The following is a 25,171-nucleotide window of genomic DNA, read 5'->3' as shown; positions in this document are numbered from 1 at the left end:
GTGCTTCTGACTGACATGTAAACTGGCCAACCATTGATGAGCGTCTGTATGATCCAGCCAATGAAATGAGGTCTTTTGGAGGCAGGCGGTTTGTTGGCGTGTAGTATTTTACTAGATCAATTTATTTGAAAATTTCAAAATTCTTCAAAAAAAAAAAAAATCAAGTAAAACCACCCCAGCCAACACTTGAACGCCAAGATACAACAGCTTCAGGTAGCCTATCTGTAAATTTTAATCATAGTATTATATTTCTTTTTCGGTTTTAAATTGTGTCTGATTTAACGTTACATTTTGAACATCTACGTTAACAGTTAACGGTTTCGCAGCACAGTCTTTAGGACACACACACAGAGCGGTTTATAATGTTTGGTTAGCACGGCCTGTGGCAGACTTTTCTTTATATATATATATATATATATATATATATATATATATATATATATATATATATATATAGGTGGTTGAATAAAAATATTTGGACATTATTTATAAAAAATTACCACAAGTTAGCACCAGCAAGCTTATTAGCTAGACATTTAGCATCAGCTACAATATTTACTTATTTTCAGTACTGTTATGAATAAACATTCATGTCTGTCTAATGTTACTTTTTTCGAAAAAAATTAAGTATTTTTACTTCATTACTTACCACCACTGCTAACTTGAGGCAATTTTTATAAATAATGTCCAAATATTTTTATTCAACCACCTATATAAATATATATATCCCTCTATGGTACGGAGTTGCCATATGGCAACAATTAGTTTATACTAATTTCCTTGTTATTCAGAAAAAAACTACGATATATAGCATTATGGGAATTAAAAGGGTAGGCCTTAAGGTAGCCAATGATGTGCTGTTTTTAAGTCACATGACAACTGAATGTCCTCCCAAAACTCCTTTTCCCATGGTCAACCTCACACAGAAGACACCTGTTGAAGTGCTCCAGAAATTGCTCTATTAAACGGGGGGTGAAATGCTCGTTTTCACTCAATATCCTGTTAATCTTGAGTACCTATATAGTAGTACTGCATCCTTCATAACGCCAAAAAGTCTTTAGTTTTATTATATTCATAAGAGAAAGATAGACTGTACCGATTTTTCCCGGAAAAACACGAGCGTCTGGAGGCGTGACATGTGGGCGGAGCTAAAGATTTACGAGCGCGAGTAGGCTTTTGCGTTGAGAGCGTTTTGAAGCTGTGACAGCTGTGAAGGCTGAAACTGAACGAGAGCAGCAGCAGCAACGACTCACTCCGAGCGGGGCTCGAACCCGGGTCTCTGGCATGGGAGGTGGACGCACTTACAAGGAGGCAGAGATATTTGAAGCAGTTTTACTCACCGCCTGCGGTTCCAACACACGATCGTGACCCTTTTTCGTTGGGACTGCATTATCCTTAAGAAATAAACGATGTGTAAATCCGGCGTCAAACTGGGCCTTGTTTGTAAAACAAGCATCTTCGAAATGCAGGGAACAAACAAAAACACTTGCACAACTCCGTTGATGCTCTGTAAAAAACTCCATCCACTGGTCCCTTAATGCTGTTTCTCTTTTGGTAATCTGTGCAGGTTTGTCTTGCCATGGCAACCAAAAACACACTCCTTTAGTGCCCTTAGGACCCATATAAGGAAATTCCTCTCCATCTAACGTCACACAGAGCCATACTCGAAAAAAACTTTCCGAAACTTGTGACAAACCGGAAGGAGTATTTTTGGAACAAAAATACTCCTTCAAACGTACAACTTAATTTTTTAAACTTTGTCCATGTTTAGCATGGGAATCCAACTCTTTAACAGTGTCAAAATAGCATTTCACCCCCCCTTTAACCTAATTTCTAAACATCTTTTCTCAAGGGGGATTTTTTTGCAACATCATTGGTAAGTAAATTAGATATTTTAATTCATAAATCTATTTTGTCTAACATAGTTTTACTGTAAATTAAGAAAATATCAAGGTTGCCATATGGCAACTCTGTACCACTTTGGAAAAAAAGGTGCGTTGCCATATGGCAACACTGTACCACAGTGGAATTGCAGTAATGTATTTCCCCATTGGGATTTTTTATAGATAGTAGCATCAATACAATTATCACATTTATTTAATGATTTGAAGTGTTTATTGTAGTGCAGTTGTATTTATGTATAAATAACAAAATTATGTCTTCTTTCAGAAAATGAATACAGCTATATTTTATGGAAAGGGCAATAGGAAGAGTGCAAATACCCTGGCTGCAGGGGGATCGTCCACATGAAGTGCAGCAAATGTGACTTGCACCTTTGCATCACAGCTGAAAGGAACTGCTTTTGCAGTTTCATGGGATGTCATGAAGTTTGACATGAGTTGGATTGAGACGGGTGCACATGGATGGACTGGGAAAACCCACACTGAGGAACAGCTGTGGCATAATGGCCAGACTGTTGGACTAGTTACCCAAAGGTCACCAGCTTGAGTCTCGGTGCTGGCAGGAGTTGTAGGTGGGAGGTTGTGAATGAACAGTGCTTTCTTCCACCCTCAATAACCATGGCTGAAGTGCCCTTGAGAAAGGCACTGAACCCCCATTTGCTCCCCGGGCACTATATCTATAGCTGCCCACTGCTCTGGGTGTGTGTTCACTTCTCACTGCTGTGTGTGTGCATTTGGATGGGTTAAATGCAGAGCACCAATTCCTATTTTGGGTTACCAAACTTGGCAAATGTCAAAACTTTCACTTTTCATTTTACTTCAGTAAGGCGCCTATCGTAATACCTGTATTTTATGTTTTCATGTTCTACATGGTATTAGTGCATGTTCCAAGCTACCATACATTTACTTAACTTGTATAAAATCCTTTCAAAAATATTTGTTTTTGTTGTTGGAAACTTTGTGGATGTAAAAAAAATAAAAAGTTGATGAATTTGATATCGATATATGATATACGATATATTTTTACACCACAGACAAGGTTTGAGAAGGAAAAAATCATTATAAAAATATTAATATATTTTCCTTAAATTGTTCTTCCTAACTTCAGGCCTTATTATCATGCCATATGAAGTCGTGGCCTAATGGTTAGAGAGTCAGACTCCCAATCGAAAGGTTGTGAGTTTGAGTCTTTTTTACTTAAGTACATAACAAATTGAGTACTTTTGTACTTTCACTTGAGTAAAACTGGAAAAAGAAGTACTTTTACTGGAGTAATATTTTATTATACCTATCTGTAGCTACTTTTACTCAAGTTTATTTAATTTTAACTTTTTATTCATCAAAGAATCCTGAAAAAAGTATCACAGATTCCAAAATAATATTTGGTAGCAGAACTATTAATAAATAATGATTATTAATAAATCATCATATTTTCATGATTTCTAAAGATCATGTGACACTGAAGACTGGAGGAATGATGCTGAAAATACAGCAAATAGATTATATTTTAAAGGATATTAAAATAGAAACCATTATTTTATATATTTTATTTTGATAATTTAGAATTATTACTGAAATACAACCTATTTTGTTTCAAACAGTTCATTGAACAATAATAAATGAAGTACCTGAAGCTGACAATGAAGTAAATGTATAATAATTAGCAAAGAGGATTAATTTAGCGCTGTAAACGCGCGTGTGAGGGGCGGAGACGCGCCGTGGAGCGTCAGAAGCGCATGAGGACCAAAGAACGGTAAGAAACTTCACTCCTCATTATTTCTCTTTTACTATAGCGATTTAGTTTTAGATATGTGATCTGAGTCTTTCATGGATTTGTAGAGTTATTAGAGTATAGAGTTATTAGAGAAATTGAGTTATTTTTTACATTCTTTGGTCGAAGTTTTCAGATCGGGACTTCGGAGCCTGTTCGCGACTCGGTTGATTCAGATCGGCAATTCGGAGCATGTTCGCGACTCGGTTGATTCAGATCGGCACTTCGGAGCCTGTTCGCGACTCAGTTGATTCAGATGGGCACTTCGGAGCTTGTTCGCGACTCGGTTGATTCAGATCGGCACTTCGGAGCCTGTTCGCGACTCGGTTGATTCAGATCGGCACTTCGGAGCCTGTTCGCGACTCGGTTGATTCAGATCGGCACTTCGGAGCATGTTCGCGACTCGGTTGATTCAGATCGGCACTTCGGAGCCTTTTCGCGACTCGGTTGATTCAGATCGGTACTTCGGAGCCTGTTCGCGACTCGGTTGATTCAGATCGGCACTTCGGAGCATGTTCGCGACTCGGTTGATTCAGATCGGCACTTCGGAGCCTGTTCGCGACTCGGTTGATTCAGATCGGCACTTCGGAGCATGTTCGCGACTCGGTTGATTCAGATCGGCACTTCGGAGCCTTTTCGCGACTCGGTTGATTCAGATCGGTACTTCGGAGCCTGTTCGCGACTCGGTTGATTCAGATCGGGACATCTGAGCATGTTTGAGATTTTTTTTAATTCAGATCTGGACATCGAAGCAGGAAGTGTTTGTTAAACAGTTAATTGGTGATAAATGAATATTTGGACTTGAGGCTTTTTTTTTTACATGTGGATTCAGCATGTACATGGAACCACACACAAAGGTGGACACACTCTAGACTTAAAGGGGGGGTGAAATGCTATTTCATGCATACTGAGTTTTTTACACTGTTAAAGAGTTGGATTCCCATGCTAAACATGGACAAAGTTTCAAAAATTAAGTTGTACGTTTGAAGGAGTATTTTTGTTCCAAAAATACTCCTTCCGGTTTGTCACAAGTTTCGGAAAGTTTTTTTTCGAGTTTATTTTTACAGAGCATCAACGGAGTTGTGCAAGTGTTTTTGTTTGTTCCCTGCATTTCGAAGATGCTTGTTTTACAAACAAGGCCCAGTTTGACGCCGGATTTGCACATCGTTTATTTCTTAAGGATACAGTCCCAACGAAAAAGGGTCACGATCGTGTGTTGGAACTGCAGACGGTGAGTAAAACTGCTTCAAATATCTCTGTGTTGTTAACTTAGCCATCGGCACGTAAGCACATCAAGTAAACAACATGCAATGTTGTCATTAAACTGCACTTTCCACATGTACAGCTTAAAAAAAATTTTTTTAAAGAGACGACATAAAGTGGAACTTAGTCATTTTCCAAAACCGCTAAGCAAATATATACAGTTTCAGTACATACCACATAGAGACATCTTTGCTGATGCTGCTCTTGTTAAATTTCAGCATCTGGATCTGATTCTGGATCATAAATATACGCTGAATCTGACTGTTAGCCATGGTTTGTTTTGGATGTTTTTTTTTCCTCACGGTAATGTCACAGCTTCCAAACGCTCTCAACGCAAAAGCCTACTGGCGCTCGCGATTCTTTAGCTCCGCCCACATGTCACGCCTCCAGCCGGTCGTGTTTTTCCGGGAAAAATCGGTAAAGACTATCTTTCTCTTATGAATATAATAAAACTAAAGACTTTTTGGAGTTATGAAGGATGCAGTACTACTCTATAGGTACTCAAGATTAACAGGATATTGAGTGAAAACGAGCATTTCACCCCCCCTTAATCATCAGTAGAGCTCTAAACTTTTCATCCATTGTTATTAAGGACGTTATTCATAACCGTACTGAAAATAAGTAAATATTGTTAGCTGATGCTAACTGTCTAGCTAACAAGCTTCCTGGTGCTAACTTGAGGTAATTTTTATAAATAATGTCCAAATATTTTTATTCATTTTTATTTTACACCCCAGACAAGGTTTGAGAAGGAAAAAATCATTATGAAAATATAATTATATTTTCGTTAAAATCTTCAGGCCTTATTCTCATGTCATATATAACTGTGATGTTCTGTAAAACAACAAACTTTGAAATACTTTGTTCTTACTTGTGAAAATCAGATGGTCATCTCTGTTTTCTCTCAGGTATATCACAATGTAAGCTTCACAGTGAACATTACTCTCGTTAGCGTAGTCCATATCAACAACAAAAATATATCTTGACTCCATATAGTGGTTTTTTGGGGAAAAAATCCCAGGTATTTTGAGCAGTAGGATTATTAAAAAAAAAGTGCTAATATAAAATTAAATTAGCCTATATAAAATTGCAAACATCTATCTTTCAGTACTTTTTTACTTAAGTACATAAAAAATTGAAAAAGGAGTACTTTTACTTTTACTGTAGTAATATTTTATTATACGCATCTGTACTTTTACTCAAGTAGGCCTACTTGATTTGTGTACTTCGTCCACCACTGTCCAAACAATATACATATAAATAACGTTACTGTTGATGCAAAATATAAAAACATGGTAGCATTTTAATAAAACTGTTAATATTACGGTAGCGGGGAATTTGGACATGCATGAGTTATTTTATTTAATCTGTGTTAGTTTAAGGTTATTTTATTTTATTTTTTAACCTAAAACACAGAGACGCTGATTGGTCTGCATCGTTTGCACTGGAACATTTCAGTGGGATTAAACAGATCACTCTTACAGCGGATTTAGTTCCCAAACAATTGACAATTTTGACCTAAATATGATTTTCAGTTACAATAATAAATCCTAAATTCCGACATTAATAACTTACTTTTAGCAACATCAGACGCACGCGCTCACAATATTTCACGGTTCTTACTTCTGGAGACTCGCACTAAACGGTTCATTTGAATCAGTGAGTCGCGACTCCAGAACAGCTGCAATCGGATCATTCTAATTTGTAAACGAATCGTTTGGTGCGGTTCGCGATCCGATTAAAATTTATTTTGAAAAGACTCAGTTCTTTCATGATGAATCAGACACCGCTTCTGCGTGTTGGAGCACGTGATATATTATAGGGAGTAACGATATGTTTTATGAAATGTAGTGAAGTAAAAAGTACGATCTTATGCTTTGGAATGTAGTGAAGTAAAAGTAAAAGTTACTCAAAATAAAACTACTCCAGTAAAGTACAGATACTTGAAAAATGTACTTCAGTACAGTAACGAAGTAAAGCTGTCCGTTACTGTCCACCACTGGATGTAGTATATAGACATAATATCATACACTAAATTTATGGCAAAAACACTAAAAGTAATGCTAGTATAATTCTTGCATTAGCGGTTTGGACTGAAGCTTTACTCAGTGCATTTCTTCAACCCATATTTCAAGGGCATCAAACCAGTCCCAGCAGACTAGTGCCCTTGCCCTTGATGACTAACAAGGGCAGTGTGTTTATTGTTCCCTTCTATATTTCTTCCACAAATGTTTTTCCTTCTACCTCCAAAGTTGCCTGTGTCCACTGCTTCAGTATTCCAGTGTCTGCATGCGTTTCAGTGGTTTGAGAGGGCCACAATGAGTGATAAGTTTATTCTCACTAATCAAGGTGCAATTATGCTCCTGAATCCACATCCATTGTGTGCTGGTTTGTTCAATATCCCAGTGGCCAGAGTTCAAATGTGTGCATACCATTCCACTGCACTATTGTGTCTAGTCTTTGTTAAACACACCCAAGCTATTTATCCTCTTTTTTTACAGTAATGGCATACAGCAGCAGAAAACCCGTGGGATGTGCTAGCCACCATGTCTGTAGCAGGGTTTAACACATTTTAGATTTTCACTTCAAGCTGCTATCTTGTGTGCTGGTGCATGCGTAACGGCTGCATAATATACAGTGTCTTTAGGCAATGATTTGTTTTAATCTTGATGAAGTAAATGCACATTAATCAATTATGTTTCGGGGGCTAAAGCCTTTTCCTCTGCCTCGTTAAATGTGAGTGTGGGTTCAGCCAGTTGGTGTCATTGTAGCTCTTTTGTTGATCTTAAAGGAATTATTCTGCAATCAAGAGTCCTGACTTGTTTTCCATACAATGTCTGTGAATAATTGTTATAATAATAGCTCACAGGGCGACTACTTGTGTGCTATGACTGTCATGAAATCATGCAATAAATTCATGTGATGACCAGTTTTTAAGTTGTTATTTGCAGAAAAACTTGTGTGCATTGAGATATGGCATGTCAGGACATACTGTTAGCATTATTAGCTGGTTTGAAATCAGGAAATGCAAGGAAATGTACAGTATAAATGTTGATTTGTGTTTTCACAAATATTTTTAGCTGTATTTTGAAGGATGTGTTGCTCAGAGAAAGTCATAAAGCCTTGTTTTTTCCATTTCCAGCTTTATTTTTCATATATATCTCTTTGAGAGGAAAAATAGGCCTACGTGTTTACTGATGTGTCATCATCCTTATTTCTTGTAAAATAATATATTCTTGACAGACTTTGATCAAGACAGAGGCTGTTTTGGATCTACCATAGCAACAGCGATGCCCACGAATAGCTCCGAGTCTATATAGAGAGACTCCAGTAAAACACAGCTTTAAGATTGATGTAATTACAACCATCCCTCTTTCTCACACACAAAATCACTACGTAACCAAAGGAACAAATCATCAGCAGAACCGCTATTTACTATGTTTAATCTTACCGGCAGCTCAGCGGTTTGTTTTAGGAAACATAATGGTCACTCACTGTTACCATGGAGAGAATATGGGGAAGAGATGTTTGCCACGTTTTGAGATCTGCTCTTAAAAATGTATATTTTAGATCAATTACTTGTGTTTGTTTGCATAGTGCATGCAGAGTGCAAACAGAACTGTTGGTACCACGGTTCAGTTTCTTTTTTTATTGTAGTGGAGTGAATATAATTTTGGATGACGAAAGCTCAGGTGAAAGTTCAGACAGTCATATTATAAGAGCAGGTGTATGGTGCAAAGACTGGATCGAGTCCAAGTCTGTTTTACTGGCACAGAGATCGTTTATTCCCCATGACTGCAGCCATGGACAACAAATCATTCGTGAGCCAATTGAGCTAGCGAGTTAAGGTCACCTTTAGAGAGGTTTGGTCTAGACAGAATATAGCTGTGCTAAAAAACTTGCTTCATTATGGATTCTTTTAGTCTGGTTCCTCCTCCCCATCTCTTGTTTGGCAGATTAAACAGCAGGTTGCTTCCGTCGCTTTCAGTTGTTTCTGCTTCCGTGTGAATGTTCCGGATATCTGACGGGGTTTTGAGGAACTAGGGTGCGTCTGATTCATTCACAGGATGAGGAGACAGAGACCCACTCAGTTCCCTTTGAGCACTAAAAATACAGACTGGAGCGGTCCTCACGACAGCGCCATCTGCCCTGGCAGACGTCCAGGGACATACACACGCACAAGCACACAGTTTCCCGGGGCGAAGGATGCAATAGCAGCATCACATGATTAAGCTAGTGTGACTTAGAAAGTCACATCAAAGAAACGGACTGCAAACCAATCAACTTACTGTCTGTCCTAAATTGTATGTGTGATTAGGTTGAGTCCATCAAATCATAGTATGTAGAAAATAATACGATTTCCAGTGGATTTTTGTGTGAATACATCTGCAATTGCTTTTTAAAAACACTTTTTCAGCACCATTGGTTCCCGAAGTATTTTTCCCCATTCCTTTATCCCCAGAGACAAAAACTACTGTATATATATATGTGACCCAGGACCACAAAACCAGTCTTAAATCGCTGGGATATATTTTTAGTAATAGCCAAAAAAAAAAACATTGTATGGGTCAAAATTATACATTTTTCTTTAATGCCAAAAATCATTAGGATATTGAGTAAAGACCATGTTCCATATGTTGTCATCTAACCCTAACCTACCATAAATATATCAAAACTTAATATTTGATTAGTAATATGCATTGCTAAGAACTTCATTTGGACAACTTTAAAGGTGATTTTCTAAGTATTTAGATTTTTTTTTGCACCCTCAGATTCCAGATTTTCAAATAGTTGCATCTCGGCCAAATATTGTTGACACTTGACACAGGTTTTGTGGTCCAAGGTCATATATTTATATTTTTACATTTGTTGTCATATCTGCATTTATGCATAGTAGTTTTAGAGCATTGGGAGACTAACTAATACATCACGTGATTTATGGGAGTGGACACATTTGGTTTGCTTGTTGCATTTCACTGATTGGTAGAGATTTCTCTGCAAAGTCATGGGTAATGTAGTTTTTCATCAGGAATCCTGCTGTTGAATATAATTTAAAAAATAAGTCAAAATAATGCGTCTTAACGGCTTCAACAATAGCATATAACATTGATTAAAAATCTCATAGCTCATAATAGATCTGTCTATAAAGGCTAAAGAATTTATATTTAAAAATCAGTGCCTTTATGAAGAAAATGAATGGGATTTTCACTTCATGAACCTGACTGCTGCACTCTATAAAAATAGAGTTTGATTTTTATATTGCATAAAAAATTCCCATGACACTTGTCGTAGCCACTTGGCTCACAGTGAACACGACATAAAGGGGAGACCACACCAAAGTATATTTTAAACAAAAGTATATTTATTAACTAAAATATTCCTAAAGTCAGTTTATGTAAGACAAATCAAAAATGTTGTGTAGATCAACATAGTGAAGGTGTAGTGCAAAAAGGTAAAGAAGCAGGGCTGCCAACAGCCCTGCTGAGAGTCTACTCGCGAATGCAGTTCTCTAGCAGCCAGCTGGAGAGCACTGATTTTATCCAGCCTCCAATTAGGCCATCAATTAGCCACCTTGGTACAACCCCCATAGCTCCTCCTGCAAACCAGAACAGGGACAAACCAAAACCAGCCACAAAATACCATACTAACAAAGGGAGAAAGTGGCAGACCCAACACATTAGAGCTGGGCCATCACACCTCCCCCCTAAAAAGACAGAGACCCATATATATGGGACTCTGAATCAGCATTTCCAGGCACAAATAACTAAAAATAAATACAAAACAATATCTCAAAAACATTCATTCTGGAAGACTCAATCACACTGACTCATTCATGGCCACTCACCCGTGAAACACCACTTTCACCTAGATTGATCACTCTCACCCCCAGTCTCCTTCATATCTCACTATCCAGCAATCCTGGCGCCTGGAAAGCAAATTAAGGACAGTAGAGACCAAAAAAGACAAGGATAAAGACAAACACAATCACTATGACCCCTCCGGGGCCCGAGATAGTGCATCAGCCATCACATTCTCAACACCCTTGATGTGACGTATAGACAGTCTATATGGCTGTAAGAAAAGTGCCCACCGCATAAGGCGTTGGTTAGAATTTTGCAAAGAGTGGAGAAAAGTGAGGGGATTGTGGTCTGAATAGACCACCACTGGATGCAGGCCACCCCCCACATACACATCAAAATTTTGGAGAGCCCAGATCAAGGCCAAAGCCTCCTTCTCAATAGTTGAATAATTAGTTTGGTGTTGATTAAACTTGCGTGAAAAATAACAAACAGGTCGATCCACCCCATTTTTATCTCGCTGCAAAAGAATTGCGCCCGCCCCTACCTGGCTTGCATCAACCTGAATCTGAAAAGGTTGATCTAACTGTGGCGCAGCCAAAACAGGCGCAGAACTCAGCAGCAGCTTTGCATTCTCAAATGCCTGCTGACACTCAGGGGACCTGTCAAACTTAACAGAACTTTTAAGCAGATTTGTAAGTGGGGAGACAACAGTTGAAAAATTACAACAGAAATTTCTATAATAACCAATCATCCCCAAGAAACGCATCAACTCTTTTTTTGTTGTCGGAGGAGGAAACTTATCTATAGCCAAAACTTTGGCTCTCACCAATCGTACCTGACCTTGACCGACGACCTTGCCCAAGTAAACCACAGTGGCTTGGGCAAACTCGCATTTCGCAAGATTCACAGTGAGATTCGCTGCCACCAACTTTTCAAATAGTGCACGAATGCGAGCCAGATGTTGCTCCCAGGTATCCGCATAGGACACCACATCATCAAGATAAACTGCGCACCCTTCCAACCCAACAACGACTCTGTTCATGAGTCGTTGAAAAGTGGAAGGTGCGTTCCGAAGTCCAAAGCTCATCCGGTTGTATGAATAAAGTCCAGATGATGTAATAAAAGAGGAAATCTCTTGGGCTCGAGGTGTAAGCGGTACTTGATAGTAACCTTTCAACAAATCAAATTTACTAACAAAACATGCAGCACCAACCTGGTCCACACAGTCCTCCATTCGGGGTAATGGAAATGAGTCTGGTTTTGTCACCATGTTAACTTTCCTATAGTCAGTACAAAACCTAAAGGTGTTATCAGGTTTTTTAACCAACAAGCATGGTGATGCCCAGCTTGAGTAAGAAGGCTTAGCCAAACCATTATCTAAAAGATACCGGACACTGTCCTCCAAACTTTTGTGTTTATCCGGTGAAACCCGATAAAATCTCTGCCGAATAGGCTGTGCATCTCCGACTTCTATGTCGTGCTCTATTAGACTCGTACAGGTTGGGATATCTGAAAATAAAGAAGAAAACTCAAAAATTAAGCTTTTCAACTGTTCACGTTGCCTCCCCTCCAAATGAGTCAAAAGACTGTCCAACTTAGCCAGCGACTCAGTATTATTTAAACGTCCATGTAGGACTGCGTCGTCCGGACCCTGAACCCCATCTTCAGCTGCCACCTGAGATGTGCTCAATACCTCCTTGATAACTGCTAATCCCACAGGTTTCATGTCAACCTTGTCACCCCCCACCGACAATGTTGGGGAATAATAAGGCTTGAGCAGATTTATGTGACATAATTGGGTAGATCTCCTACGCTCAGGAGTAGACACCAAATAATTAAGTGCTGAAACCCGCCGCACAACAGAATAAGGACCAGAGTACTTGGCCCTAAAAGGCGAACCTGGTATAGGCAGTAATGCTACTACTTGGTCACCTGGACTAAACTCTCTAGTCTCCGCCTTGCGATCATAAATTCTTTTCATTTTTTGTTGAGCTTCAGTTAAATTACTGCTTGCCATTTTCCAGGCCAAAAACAGTTTGCGATGAAACCCATTTGTATACTCCGCCAAGCTTTCTGGTGGTTCTGAATTATCCAGATCACTGCTCAGTACAGACAAAGATGAGCGCACTTTGTGAGCGAAAACCAATTCGTTCGGGCTAAAACCTGTACTTTCCTGCACAACGCTTCTTGCCGCCAGTAATAGCCATGGTAAGCCCTCTTCCCAGTCCCTTTCCATCTCAACACAGTAAGCACGCAACAAAGATTTTAAAGTGGCGTGAAACCGCTCCAGAGCCCCTTGGCTCTGTGCATGATATGCACTACTTAGATTGTGCTTTATGCGCAGCTGCTTTAGAGCCTCGGCAAACGTCCTAGAAGTAAAGTTTGAACCCCTGTCACTTTGAATTACCTTCGGTATTCCAAAGATAGATATAAAATGTGATAGTGACTTTATAATGGACTTTGTTGTTATACTTCTTAGGGCATATGCAGCAGGGTAACGCGTAGCCTGACACATTATTGTAAACAAATACAAGCAGCCAGATTTCGATGTAGGCAAGGGACCTACACAATCAATTATGAGATGTTCAAATGGAGTACCTACTGACGGAATTGGATGTAGTGGCGCAGGTTTAATAGACACATTTGGTTTACCCGCAATTTGACAGATGTGACATTCCTTAATAAACTTAGCCACATCACGTTTTATCCGCGGCCAGTAAAAGTGCTGTAACAAATGACTGTATGTTTTCTTTACACCGTAATGTCCAGTCATTTCCCCGTGTGCAGTTTTTAACACTAGATTACGATATTTCTCAGGAACAACCACCTGCAACACCGGATCTGCTACCTCAGGGTTTGCAAACGGTGACCACCTGCGAAGTAACAAGCCATTTTGGACACAATAGTTATTATCCATGCTTAACTCTGAAGCCAAATCAAAATATTTCCGAAGGCCAAGATCGTCTTTTTGTGCGTCAATCATTTCACTACGAGAAAGTGATGCTGGCAACTCTGGAATATATAATTTTAGTTTGGTTTTAGACGCATCAGATGGCTTCTCCAACTGTGCGCGACTCATTGCGCGAGTCACCGCACAGGCAGTGAACACCTCTGGAAAATCTTGCAGATTTTTGTCAGACTCAGCTGATGGTACAACGTCTCTTCTAACCACAGGAGGTGGTAGTGACCCTTCAGGCCAAACACGGCCCCCACCCAAATTATTTCCCAAAATGAGTTCGACACCATCTATTGGTAAAGATGGACGCACGGCAATTGTCACCTCTCCATTGCAGAACGCTGAAGACAACTGAATCTTATGCAATGGCACTGAAAATGGTTGCAGATCAATTCCACGAATTAAAACTACATTTCCAGTGTTTGAAACTGAAGAGAATGGTAGAACAGACTCACTAATAAAAGACTCTGATGCTCCCGTATCCCTTAATATTCTAACTGGGACTTTTTGAGCATCGTCAACCATTGAAACGAAACCTTCTGTGATAAACGGAGTATAATCCACAACATTAGACACTGCTGTTTTATCACCGTCTATCTTCCCAACTTGTACATTCGTCTGTTGACGATCGGGCGCGGTTAACAGAGCCCCCTGTGATCCAACACAGTGTTGTAATTTCGTAGCAAAAACACTAGAAGCGCAGCCTACAGGTTTGCTACTGCCTGCTTTACTCTTATTACGAGCGCTCAACATTGGACATTCTTTTTTCCAGTGACCCGTTTCTAAACAATAGTGACATTTATTGTCAGCATCCATGTCCCTGACTCTGTTACGAGTTGAATCGGGCCTCCAAAAAGGACCCGCATTAAAAGGACCCGTGTTAGGACGAACAGGGCGATGTTCTCTACGACTATACTCATGTCTTGGCGGATGCTCCCTCATAGGATTTTTGTGCATTAACACGAAATTATCCGCTAGGACAGCAGCCTGAGCGGCCGTCCTCACCTGATGTTCACTTACGTAAGTGGCAATTCGTTCTGGCAAAATGTTTTTAAATTGCTCTAAAATCACCAAGTCGCACAAATCATCAAAATTGCTAATGCCCTCAGCCGTACGCCAACGATGGAAAAAACTACTGAGCTCTCTAGCTATCTCAGCATGGGTTTGTCGATCACTCTTTCTCCAATTACGGAAACGTTGTCTATACGCTTCTGGAATCAATTCGTAACATTTTAAAACTGCATCTTTAACACACTGATAGTTCTTTCTCTCTGTAGTGGGCAACGCAACAAATGCTTCCTGCGCTTTCCCAACTAATACAGTTTGCAAAAGCAAGATTTTATCCTCATCATCCCACTCTCGATCAGAGGCGACATTTTCAAATAGTGAGAAAAATACGTCAGGATCACGTTCATTGAATTTGGGAAGAAATTTGATCATACCAGCCAAACCGGATTTTTCACCACTGCCACTGGAGGAAAATTTACCATCGGCTACCAGTTTGAGTCTGAAACGCTCGATTTCCTTATCCTGCTCTTGAAGTTTAAGTTTCTGCAACTCCAATAAACGATCCTTTTCACTCTCTTGTGTCTTATGTTCCAGTTGCATTCGTAACAGTTCTTTATGTTGCTCAAACGTCAATCCACTATCAGAAGACGACATACTTGCTGCCACAGGTATAACTGGAAACGATAGCCCTGTACTATTTGTGTCTATCGGTGTATTTCTAGGCAACACTTGTTTGTCTTTTAAATGTTCACGAATAAATTCAACTATTTGCTCTTTTTTAGCAGATTTAGACAACGTTAATCCAATCATGTAATGATCTGCTACATTAAACAATTGCTCTTTTGTTAAGGCTAACAACAAACTCTCTGACGGAGCGCTAAAAAAATCATGCAACGCGCTCATAATTTAGCACTTAATCCACCTTTCAACAATGTATCAAATCAAACACTCTAAAGCACTCAACTCAATCTAAAGATCAGTCTTCCAGATTATCCAACCAAACAACTTAACTTACGTGAATAACTACAGCCCGCAAAACAGGACAAACAAACTACGGAGCTTCCCCGTATCTAAACATTTACCCCCACTATTCTACCCTATTTTCACACTGTGTCCAAGAACCGAGCTCTTTACTCACCCATACCGCTGGAGACGTACTGTCCCGACCATAGGCCAATTCAGTCGTTTCTCCACGGCGATGTCCTCGGTCCAGACACCAGTGACGCTCCAACCTAATCCCCAGCGCAGAAAAACGCTCTAAGACGGGGTTAAATGATCACTCCAAACATTCGCTGTCCTGCTACGCAAGCTGAAACACTTCACCAAACCAAATGGTTGGAACTAAGCTCTACACTGCAACACGACATATATGTTTACTACACAATACAAACAGTGTGGATTACGCTCTTCTATAGTAAATAATGAGAATTAATAGTAGCCTACCTTCCAAAATTCAAAATCGGTTCAAAACCGTCGGACGAGCCCCCATATGTCGTAGCCACTTGGCTCACAGTGAACACGACATAAAGGGGAGACCACACCAAAGTATATTTTAAACAAAAGTATATTTATTAACTAAAATATTCCTAAAGTCAGTTTATGTAAGACAAATCAAAAATGTTGTGTAGATCAACATAGTGAAGGTGTAGTGCAAAAAGGTAAAGAAGCAGGGCTGCCAACAGCCCTGCTGAGAGTCTACTCGCGAATGCAGTTCTCTAGCAGCCAGCTGGAGAGCACTGATTTTATCCAGCCTCCAATTAGGCCATCAATTAGCCACCTTGGTACAACCCCCATAGCTCCTCCTGCAAACCAGAACAGGGACAAACCAAAACCAGCAACAAAATACCATACTAACAAAGGGAGAAAGTGGCAGACCCAACACATTAGAGCTGGGCCATCACACACTCTTAAATATATTTTAACATTTACTGTACATGCAGTGTCTAACAAACAGTGTGTAATTAACAATTTTATGTCCAGTAGCATTCTGACTCACTACATACTCAGAATTCTGTACTTTACCATCATCGATTAATTATGTACTTATAGGTCAATTTGAAATACATCAACACATTTTACTTCAATATTCTGACATATTTCAGAGTGAAATGGGATATTGAATGGGTAAAAAATACAAGGATTGACTTGATAGTCAAAATGTGCATTATGTAGCAGAGATGGAGTTGGTTTTGAGGCCGAGGAATTGAAAAGAGGCAACTGTCACATGATCAAAAAAGGTGTTTTAAAGCTATATCAAGTCTTGATTTTGATGATTACAAAGACAAATAGCCAAGGAATATGTGATGATTAAATAAACTGGGTGAATTCTGCTTTCATGCTGACTTTAAATAGATTTATGTTTCTAACAGTGGCAATTAATTTTGTATTTCTTCTTTGGCACACATGCTGTAGATTCCATCTTTCTATCCATACTTTTCCACTCTGGGTTTTCTTTTCAAACATTGTTCCCCTCTAATAACTGGTGTAAAAAGACAGATGTGACGTTCGCTTTAAACTAATGAAGTTTGGTAATGAACTAACCAACAGAATAATGATGCTCATTTTCAAACAAAAGCCTGCCATCTGTGTTTTTACCATGCAATGAGATGCTACTCGCCTATAAAAACAAAGTTGAGCTGAGTCTTGGTTTAATGTATGGTGCATGTTGAATTCTGGAATGGTTGGGGGTCTCCAACACATGTGTTCCATTTAGAATCCCCTCCAAGAGTTTTAATGGGTTCCAGATTCATATGTGCTGGCTGTGCTCACTGTGGCCCTTGTGTCTTTTTTAGTCTGAAAAAATGCTCAGACAGCGCACCGACAGCGGCTTGAACCTCAGAGTCCTTGGGATCCAGTTGCCCGTTCTGCCTCCTGTGTGCACTGTGAATTTTCCAACCAAAACAGACCTGATGATCACAAAGAGCTGGGGAAAATTCCCAGCTAATTCCATATATTCTCTCTCTGGCCCTTGCAGAAGGTTGTTGAGCACTGATATAAACCAAATCGGAGTTACAGGCTTCAGATAAATGTAGTTTCATTAAAACAAATCTCGATTTGCTGGGTTCTATCTGCTTTGTATGCTGTCTGAGGGTCTCGGACAGTCTTTTGCAGGCTCAGATCTAAATGTTATAACCTTTTCAGCATTCTAGATTATATTTTGAGAGATCATATGAGCTTCAGCGTTTAGCTCTGCCTCCTGTTGTTTTTAGGCCCTTTCTGCAAGATTTATGTGTTTGTTTTTGGAGAGCATGGACTGAATGTATATAGGGGGTATCTGTGAGAACCCTTTGCTGAACTGTGAAGATCTCTTGCGCTTTTGATGCATTGCTTAGAGTGCAAATGAGTGTTTCAATTACTCTAAAGATGGTCTTTGTACATAAAATAGATATTTTGGCATATGAAAATAGTTTACTCACATAGTTTTTTTGTGCATCCAGTTTTTGTTATGGTGCGTATTAAGTGCTATATATCACTCGAAACATTATATTCCCCTAATGCATGAATACAGAGGAACAAATAGAGACTGGGCTGGATGCCACTTTCTTAGGAGCTAGTGCTTAGCGGTTGGCTAATGACAGTAAATTTTGCTGAATGATTTCAGATGCTACTCTATTATGTATATTTAACAGGATAAAAAGTAATTTACTCAAAAATCTGTCATTATTTACTCACCCTCATGTCATTCCAAACCCAGGCTTTTTTATGTGGAGCAAGAAATTTTGAAGAATGTGCTGATATGTTTCCATGCAATTACAATTAAAACTTTCAAGCTTCAAAAAAGATGGAAAAGAACCATAAAAGTAGTCCGGATGACTGTATTCAAAGTGTCCTGAAATCATACAATAGCTTTGTGTGAGGAACAAATCAAAGTCACTGGTAATCTTTGTCCGGTAATTTAGTAAGTTCAAGGAACTCACATTAGATTAAATAAACTTAAATAAAGCACTGAATCACTCTAATACTTCCATGAATCTTTCAGACTTCCTTCAGACATCAAATGAATCATTTAACAAAGAGAAATGTATTTTTTGGGGTGAACTGTTCCTTTAATATACCATAAATATTATAAATATACCAATAATATACCATTGTCATATTTTAACCTTAATTTACTATATGCATTATTTATCTAATATTTGATGTTTTTGTTGTAACAACAGTATCCTGTTTATGATCTTAGATAAGAGAATTGCACGAGTCATAAATTGACTCCTGACCCTCTACCAAGACATTTGACCATAGTTTCTGTGAGAATGTTCCATTTCTGGATCCCAAAATTTCATGAAGGGATTCCCCAATGAGTCTGGCCATATAATGTTACCGTGGCATAGACACTGTTGATTTGGCCCCTGGAAACCTCTTTAATGGAATGGGGATCTCCTTGACACAAGGCCCAGGAGTGATGTGTGAATGATTTACTAAAGCAGCGAAATGCAATAGAGGAAAAAATCAAATTTGCAGTCCAAGGCAGGTGGCTACATTAGCATACAGCCGAACATTACTACACTAAGCTCTGGAAATCCTGCAGAAAAGCAGTTATATAAACATTCTCACGGGGCTGAAGCCAGAACAGTGTCTTTTCTACACAGCAGCTGACAAGACAGCTGGAAAAGTTAAAAATTCAAACTTCCATCTGCTGTATGTCTTCTCACTTCCACATTCACACGTTAATGGTGAACGTCATCATTCAAGTATTTATAATAAAAATATTTTTCTCCCTTTGTGTTTGCAGCTTCCTATTTCGGGGACAGCTACTGTCGAGTAGATGCCATTCGGGATCTGTCAAGTTTTCAAGTGTCGCTCCAATTTAAAACAAGCAGACGTAGTGGCCTGCTCCTGCTGGCGGCGGGACACAGAGATTACCTCTCGCTGGAGCTCTACAATGGCAGACTACAGGTGAAATACAGTTCATTCTGGATTCAGATCGTTTAGGGGTCAATTCATAAACTTTCGTCTCACCAACAGCTACTCATGTCACCTTAAATCAACCTCTACTTCTAGTTGCTTTTTTGCTATAATTCAGTGTGAACACTCTTTAAGTGTTAAAGTGTTAAAGGAGCACTCCAGGTTTTTTGCAAATATTTTTACTATTTAAAACTTGACTCTTTTGTTGTGTACTGGGACTGACGGATAATGAAAAGTTGCCGTTTTCTAGACTAATATGGCTAGGAACTATTCTCACATTCCAGTGTAATAATCGAGGAATTTAGCTGCCTTACAGCAGGTGATATTACGCAGCGCCTGAAAATACTATTTTTAAGTGCTGCATAACATCATTGTGTCTGCTGTAACCCATGGTTCCTTGATTATTACGCCGGAATCAGAGTATAGTTCCTAGCCATATCAGCCTAGAAGATAGCAACTTTTTTATTTTCCTAAGTACACAATGTAACTACAGAAGAGTCAAGTTTTAAATAGGAAATATATATATAAACTCTTTGGTAATTTTTAAGATGATATGCTAATGCTCAAATTAGATTCAATGATCTATGCTAAGCTACAGCTAAATGTGCTACCGCCAGACCCGGAGATAGGCTGAATGGATTCAAAAACAGTAAAACTCAAGTTGGAAGATAAGCCTATTTTCAAAAATAGCGGAGTGTTCCTTTAAGTGTTAAACTGCTTTGGATAAAATTGCTTTGTAAACGACTACTTATTCAACAAGGACAGAGATCAGATCTGGCAAATTCAGAAAGCACAGGGTGCAGTTCAAAATATCTACTTTGTAATGTAAATTACAAACCCAGACTGACTACACAAATAAATAGAATCTTCAATATTTTCTCATGGCCCTTCAAGACTTCAGGGCCCCAGAATGAGCCACACACTGAGAAAATCTCTGGTGAGTTTTTAAGAAGCAGCCTTTGGTGAGAGAGATGAGTCACATTCGCTTCCAGCTCCACTGTGACTGAATCAGCTCAAAACATGGAAAAAGCTTCCATAGCTTGAATGAGTTACTGGTTTGCTCTGAGTCTATTTCTTCTTCATCTGCAGCCTCCCTAGAAAATGGCTCCCGCTCCGCATAGATAAACACAGACGCTCAAACTGCCTGCATTATGCTGCAATATAAAACGGTACCAGGACTATTTCATCAGTGGTAGGATCTGTCATTAAAAACGCATTTCCACCAACATATTCAATTCATTCAGATTTACTTTTTTTCATCTTTCGAGGCTGCAGATCTGAAATGAGATCTGTGATATTTTCAGTTTAAGTGGCTGCACAGTGTTTGAAAAAGCCAACTGATCCAGCCAAGTCTGTATCAGAAATTCAAAGCTGAATACATGAATAATGTCGGTGGAAAAACATATTCTTAAACAGTACCTTTATTTTTTTTTCTAGTAAAAATATCTAAAGAGAAATGCACCTGATAAAGCAAAATAACATTTTATTAAGATAATGAGATACGATTAATTAGTGTGCTTTTGAAGCAAGGAAACCCTAAAGTTTTGAACAAACCCCTAATATTAACCATTATTAACCTTTAGCATATAATCGCTTCAGCAAATTTGTGCTACAATCATGAATGTTCCCTTAAATGAAATCGCTAGAAACTAACCAGAGCATCTTAGCAACTGATTAGCAATGTTCTACAAAACACTCAGAACAGCTTAGAAATTGCACAACAATGTCCTGCTAACCACTCAAAACGCTCTAACATCATGGCAGCAACACAGGCAAACACTACATTTTTTTATTGTTGTTATTATTATTATTTATTTTTTTATTTTTATTTTTTTTTCAGAAAATGTAAATCAATTTTGCTGTTTAATAATTTGTTTGTGCATGTCTCTTTACAGGCTAGGATTGACATGGGATCTGGAGAAAAGGTTCTCTCCTCCAGCATGGGTCTCCAGCTCAGTAACCTTCTGGACCATCATGTGTCTCTCATTCTGAAAGACTCCAAACTTACTATGGCTGTGGACAACCTGTACACAACCTTCATTCCAGTGGAGGATGCAGATGAGGACCTGAATATCGACCAGGGCGTGTTCCTTGGAGGCGTGAGGGACCTGGAAGTGGAGTACCTGAGCACAGCTGTTCCCTCCCTGCGGGGCTGCATGAGCAACGTTATGTTTGAGTCTAATGACTATGATATTCTGGCTTCGGAAGCTGCAGTCTGCTATGACACCAAGGAGAGCTGCAGCAGTGAGTTTGAGGCAGGGGACGGAGACACCACAAGCTTTATCAGTCCAGAATCATTTATCTCTTTCCCTACCTGGACCAGACCTAGCACAGGCTCCCGTAGCCTGGAGATGCTGATGAAGACGACCATTGAGGATGCTCTGTTGCTCTTCCACCCAGGACATCAGGCAGACTTCATTGCAATCGGAATGGCAGGAGGCTTCCTAAAAGGTGTAATAGATCTGGGAAGTGGAATGTATATGCTAGACAATGTGGAAATAAAAGTGGACGATGATCAGTGGCACAGAGTTAAAGTTCAGATTGATCCCTATGAGTTCCAGATAAATGTGGACAGTCAAATAGTTTCACTCCCTCTTAACGAGACAGAAAAGCTGGATCTAGTGGGGAACCTGTACCTGGGAGGCATTCAAAGGAAGATGAAGGATGTGTTTCAAGATTATTTGACTCGTGTGGAGGAGGAGGTCACAACTGAGTCCTTTATTGGATGTTTAGGTGAAATCAAGGTGAATCAGAAGCACAGAAGCCTGCAGGATGCTCTGATAACTAAAGACATTTATGTGAAATGTGAGGGAGAATATGATTACTCCACTTATGATGAGGATTTGGAGTTAACAACTACACCTCCAGTAAGAATCACATTCATTAATGCCAGTACTGATGAAAGACACTGTTTTCCTACAGAGGACTTGCCAGAGATTTTCCACAATATTTCCAAGCTCCTGGACATCACTCCTCTGCTGGTTCCGGAGGGAGGAGAGGCCTTCATCGACATTGGAAACCTAAACCCAACATTTAACCTAAAAGCTGTAGGTGTTCGTGAATCTGAGATCATCTTTACTCTGCTAAACAATCCCTGGTATGGAGTGGTTGATATGAACTTACGAAAAACAAGGGTACAGAAATTTACCCTTCTGGATGTTGTCAACAAGAAAATCAAATATCTTCATGATGGCAATGAAAATTATGGGGATCAAATCCATCTGGAGGTGGCTGCACATGGAACGAATCTCCCAGAGTGCTTGAGTGTTGCACGCCAGTATGTGCTACCGGTGGAAATCATCCCAGTCAATGACATTCCTCAACTAAGTGCAGGGGATATCTCAATCACAGCTAATGGTCGCACACGTCTGAGCCCAAACCTTATCAAAATCTCAGACTCAGACAATCGTTGCGATGAACTCAAGGTCACAGTTACATCAGAGCCTTCTGCTGCTGGATATCTGGAGAATGCTCAACACCCAGGATTTGGTCTCCGAGAGTTCACTTGTAGACAACTGAAAGAAGGAAATATCCACTATGTGCACAAGGGGGGAGAAGTGACAGAACTTACCCTGCAGGTCTCAGATGGAGATTTAGTTAGCCAGTCAAGCACATTTAAGTTGCTTATCACCCAACCACAGATGACTCTAGTCACAAATACTGGCCTTCTGGTCACCCAGGATGACAGCACCCCAATTGGAATACAAAATCTTGCCATTTCTGCAACTCCAAACACTGGTGACATTGTATATAATGTCACTCAGCCACTTCAGTTTGGAGAACTGCAGTTGATCTCAGACAATGGGGTACCAAAAAGAGTCACACTATTTCATCAGTCTGACCTGGAGCAAAAAAGACTGAAATATGTTCCCAACCTCACACCCAATCTCAAGGACACAGAAACAGAGTTTATTCACTTCAGTGCACAGCTTGGACAGGTCATCCTCCCAGACAACTTATTTATCATTAATATCATGCCCGCCCTTTTAGGAATGGGTAATAGCATTCCTCTGGAAGTTGAAGGTGGGCAGCCAAAGGTCATTAAATCTGAACAACTTCAAGATTTTGTGAGGGAAAGCAACATTGATTCAAGATCAGTCCAGTACATGATTATGAAAAGCCCAGTCCAGGGAATCTTGATGATGCTTGATAAAGAGTTATCTGATGGTGATACCTTCACCCAACAAGACATTTTGAATGGTTTCATTAGTTACAGTCCTCGTGTCCACAGAGCAGTTGACATTGAGGATCAGTTCCAGTTCAAAGTATTCGCAGAGGATCAGTACTCAAGAGTATACACCTTTCCAATCAAAATCAAGGCTGATTCTGATGCTCCAGCCCTAATCAATGAGAGACTTGTTGTGTTGAAAGGAAATGAAAACATCATAAATAAAGAATATCTCTGGGTTCAAACCTCCACCTCAACAGACTTTGTGTACAGGATAGTACAAGATCCCAAACATGGTCGTCTTATCAGAGATTCTCCACCAGGTATGCAAAGGTTTGATGGTGCAATTCAAGTCTTCAGCAATGAGGATCTCTCCTTGAACAGGTTGGTCTACAAGCATGATGGATCAGAAACAAGTCATGACCAGTTTACCTTTCTGGCATTTGATTCAAGAGGTGGCAATGGTTGGCAAGATGAAGGTCATGAGGTTCTGAGGGGAGTTTTTAACATTGCAATACAATCCAGGAATGACTATGTACCTCAAAGGGTAATCCACAAACCTTTTAATGTTGTCAGAAATGGCCAGCGTTTATTGACCACTGAAGACATTCTATTCAAAGACGATGACACTGACTTTAATGACACCCAGCTGGTTTATGTGAGAGTGGGAATACTTTCAGGAAACATTGTTTCTGCGGTAGACCCAACACAACTGCTCTTCCGCTTTACCCAGGCTGACCTGAGGGACAGGAAGGTTCTGTTTGTTCACCATGGGGCAGACCGTGAGCGATTCCAACTTCAAGTATCTGATGGTTTACATAAGACAACAACTGTACTTCAGGTGCAAGCAGGTGACCCTTTTCTACGAATAGCCAACAATACAATGGTGGTCATGGACCATGGTAGCACCAAGACACTGAACGCCAGTCTGCTAAGTGTAGAGACTAACATGGACATTAGAAGCGGAGCCGAGATCATTTATGATGTTACTTCTCCTCCCAGTGATGGTAGGATTATAGTCAGTGGAATTGAATCTTCCAAATTTACACAAGAGGACCTGACTAAGGGTGTGGTCTCCTACGAACACAATGACCAGAGCCTTAGCTTGAAAGATTCCTTTGCCTTCACAGTGCAAGCTAAGGGTTGGTCTACGGAGGGCACTTTCAGGATTAAGATATTCAAGAAAGGTTACCGGTCACAGCCACTAGTTGTGTCGAACGTGGTGATCCTTGCCTATGAAGGAGAGCATTCTGTTATTGATGCAAGCCACCTAGAGGTAAAACTCTCTCCCCAATTATTTTTTTAAAAATATGAGTTACTTTGTTTTCAAATACATTTCTAAAAAATTAAATATTCAAGCTTAAAATTTTGTACATTTTAATTTAAAAAACCTTGTAG

General features: G+C 39.6%; 1 protein-coding gene across 1 annotated transcript in view; it reads left to right on the top strand.

The window, feature by feature from the left end:
• LOC127947020 (chondroitin sulfate proteoglycan 4-like) overlaps window positions 1-25,171 on the top strand; it is a 59,873-nt gene that overhangs the window by 18,634 nt on the left and 16,068 nt on the right. The window contains exons 2-3 of the mRNA XM_052543913.1: window positions 19,433-19,596; window positions 21,501-25,049. Of these exons, the coding sequence (XP_052399873.1) occupies window positions 19,433-19,596; window positions 21,501-25,049 (3,713 nt within the window). The remainder of the gene's footprint in view (window positions 1-19,432; window positions 19,597-21,500; window positions 25,050-25,171) is intronic.

Source organism: Carassius gibelio, chromosome A25, assembly GCF_023724105.1.
Source record: "Carassius gibelio isolate Cgi1373 ecotype wild population from Czech Republic chromosome A25, carGib1.2-hapl.c, whole genome shotgun sequence".
Taxonomy (NCBI): Eukaryota; Metazoa; Chordata; class Actinopteri; order Cypriniformes; family Cyprinidae; genus Carassius; species Carassius gibelio.
The sequence above is the reverse complement of the archived record's forward strand: the minus strand, read 5'-3'. Positions and strand labels throughout refer to the sequence as shown.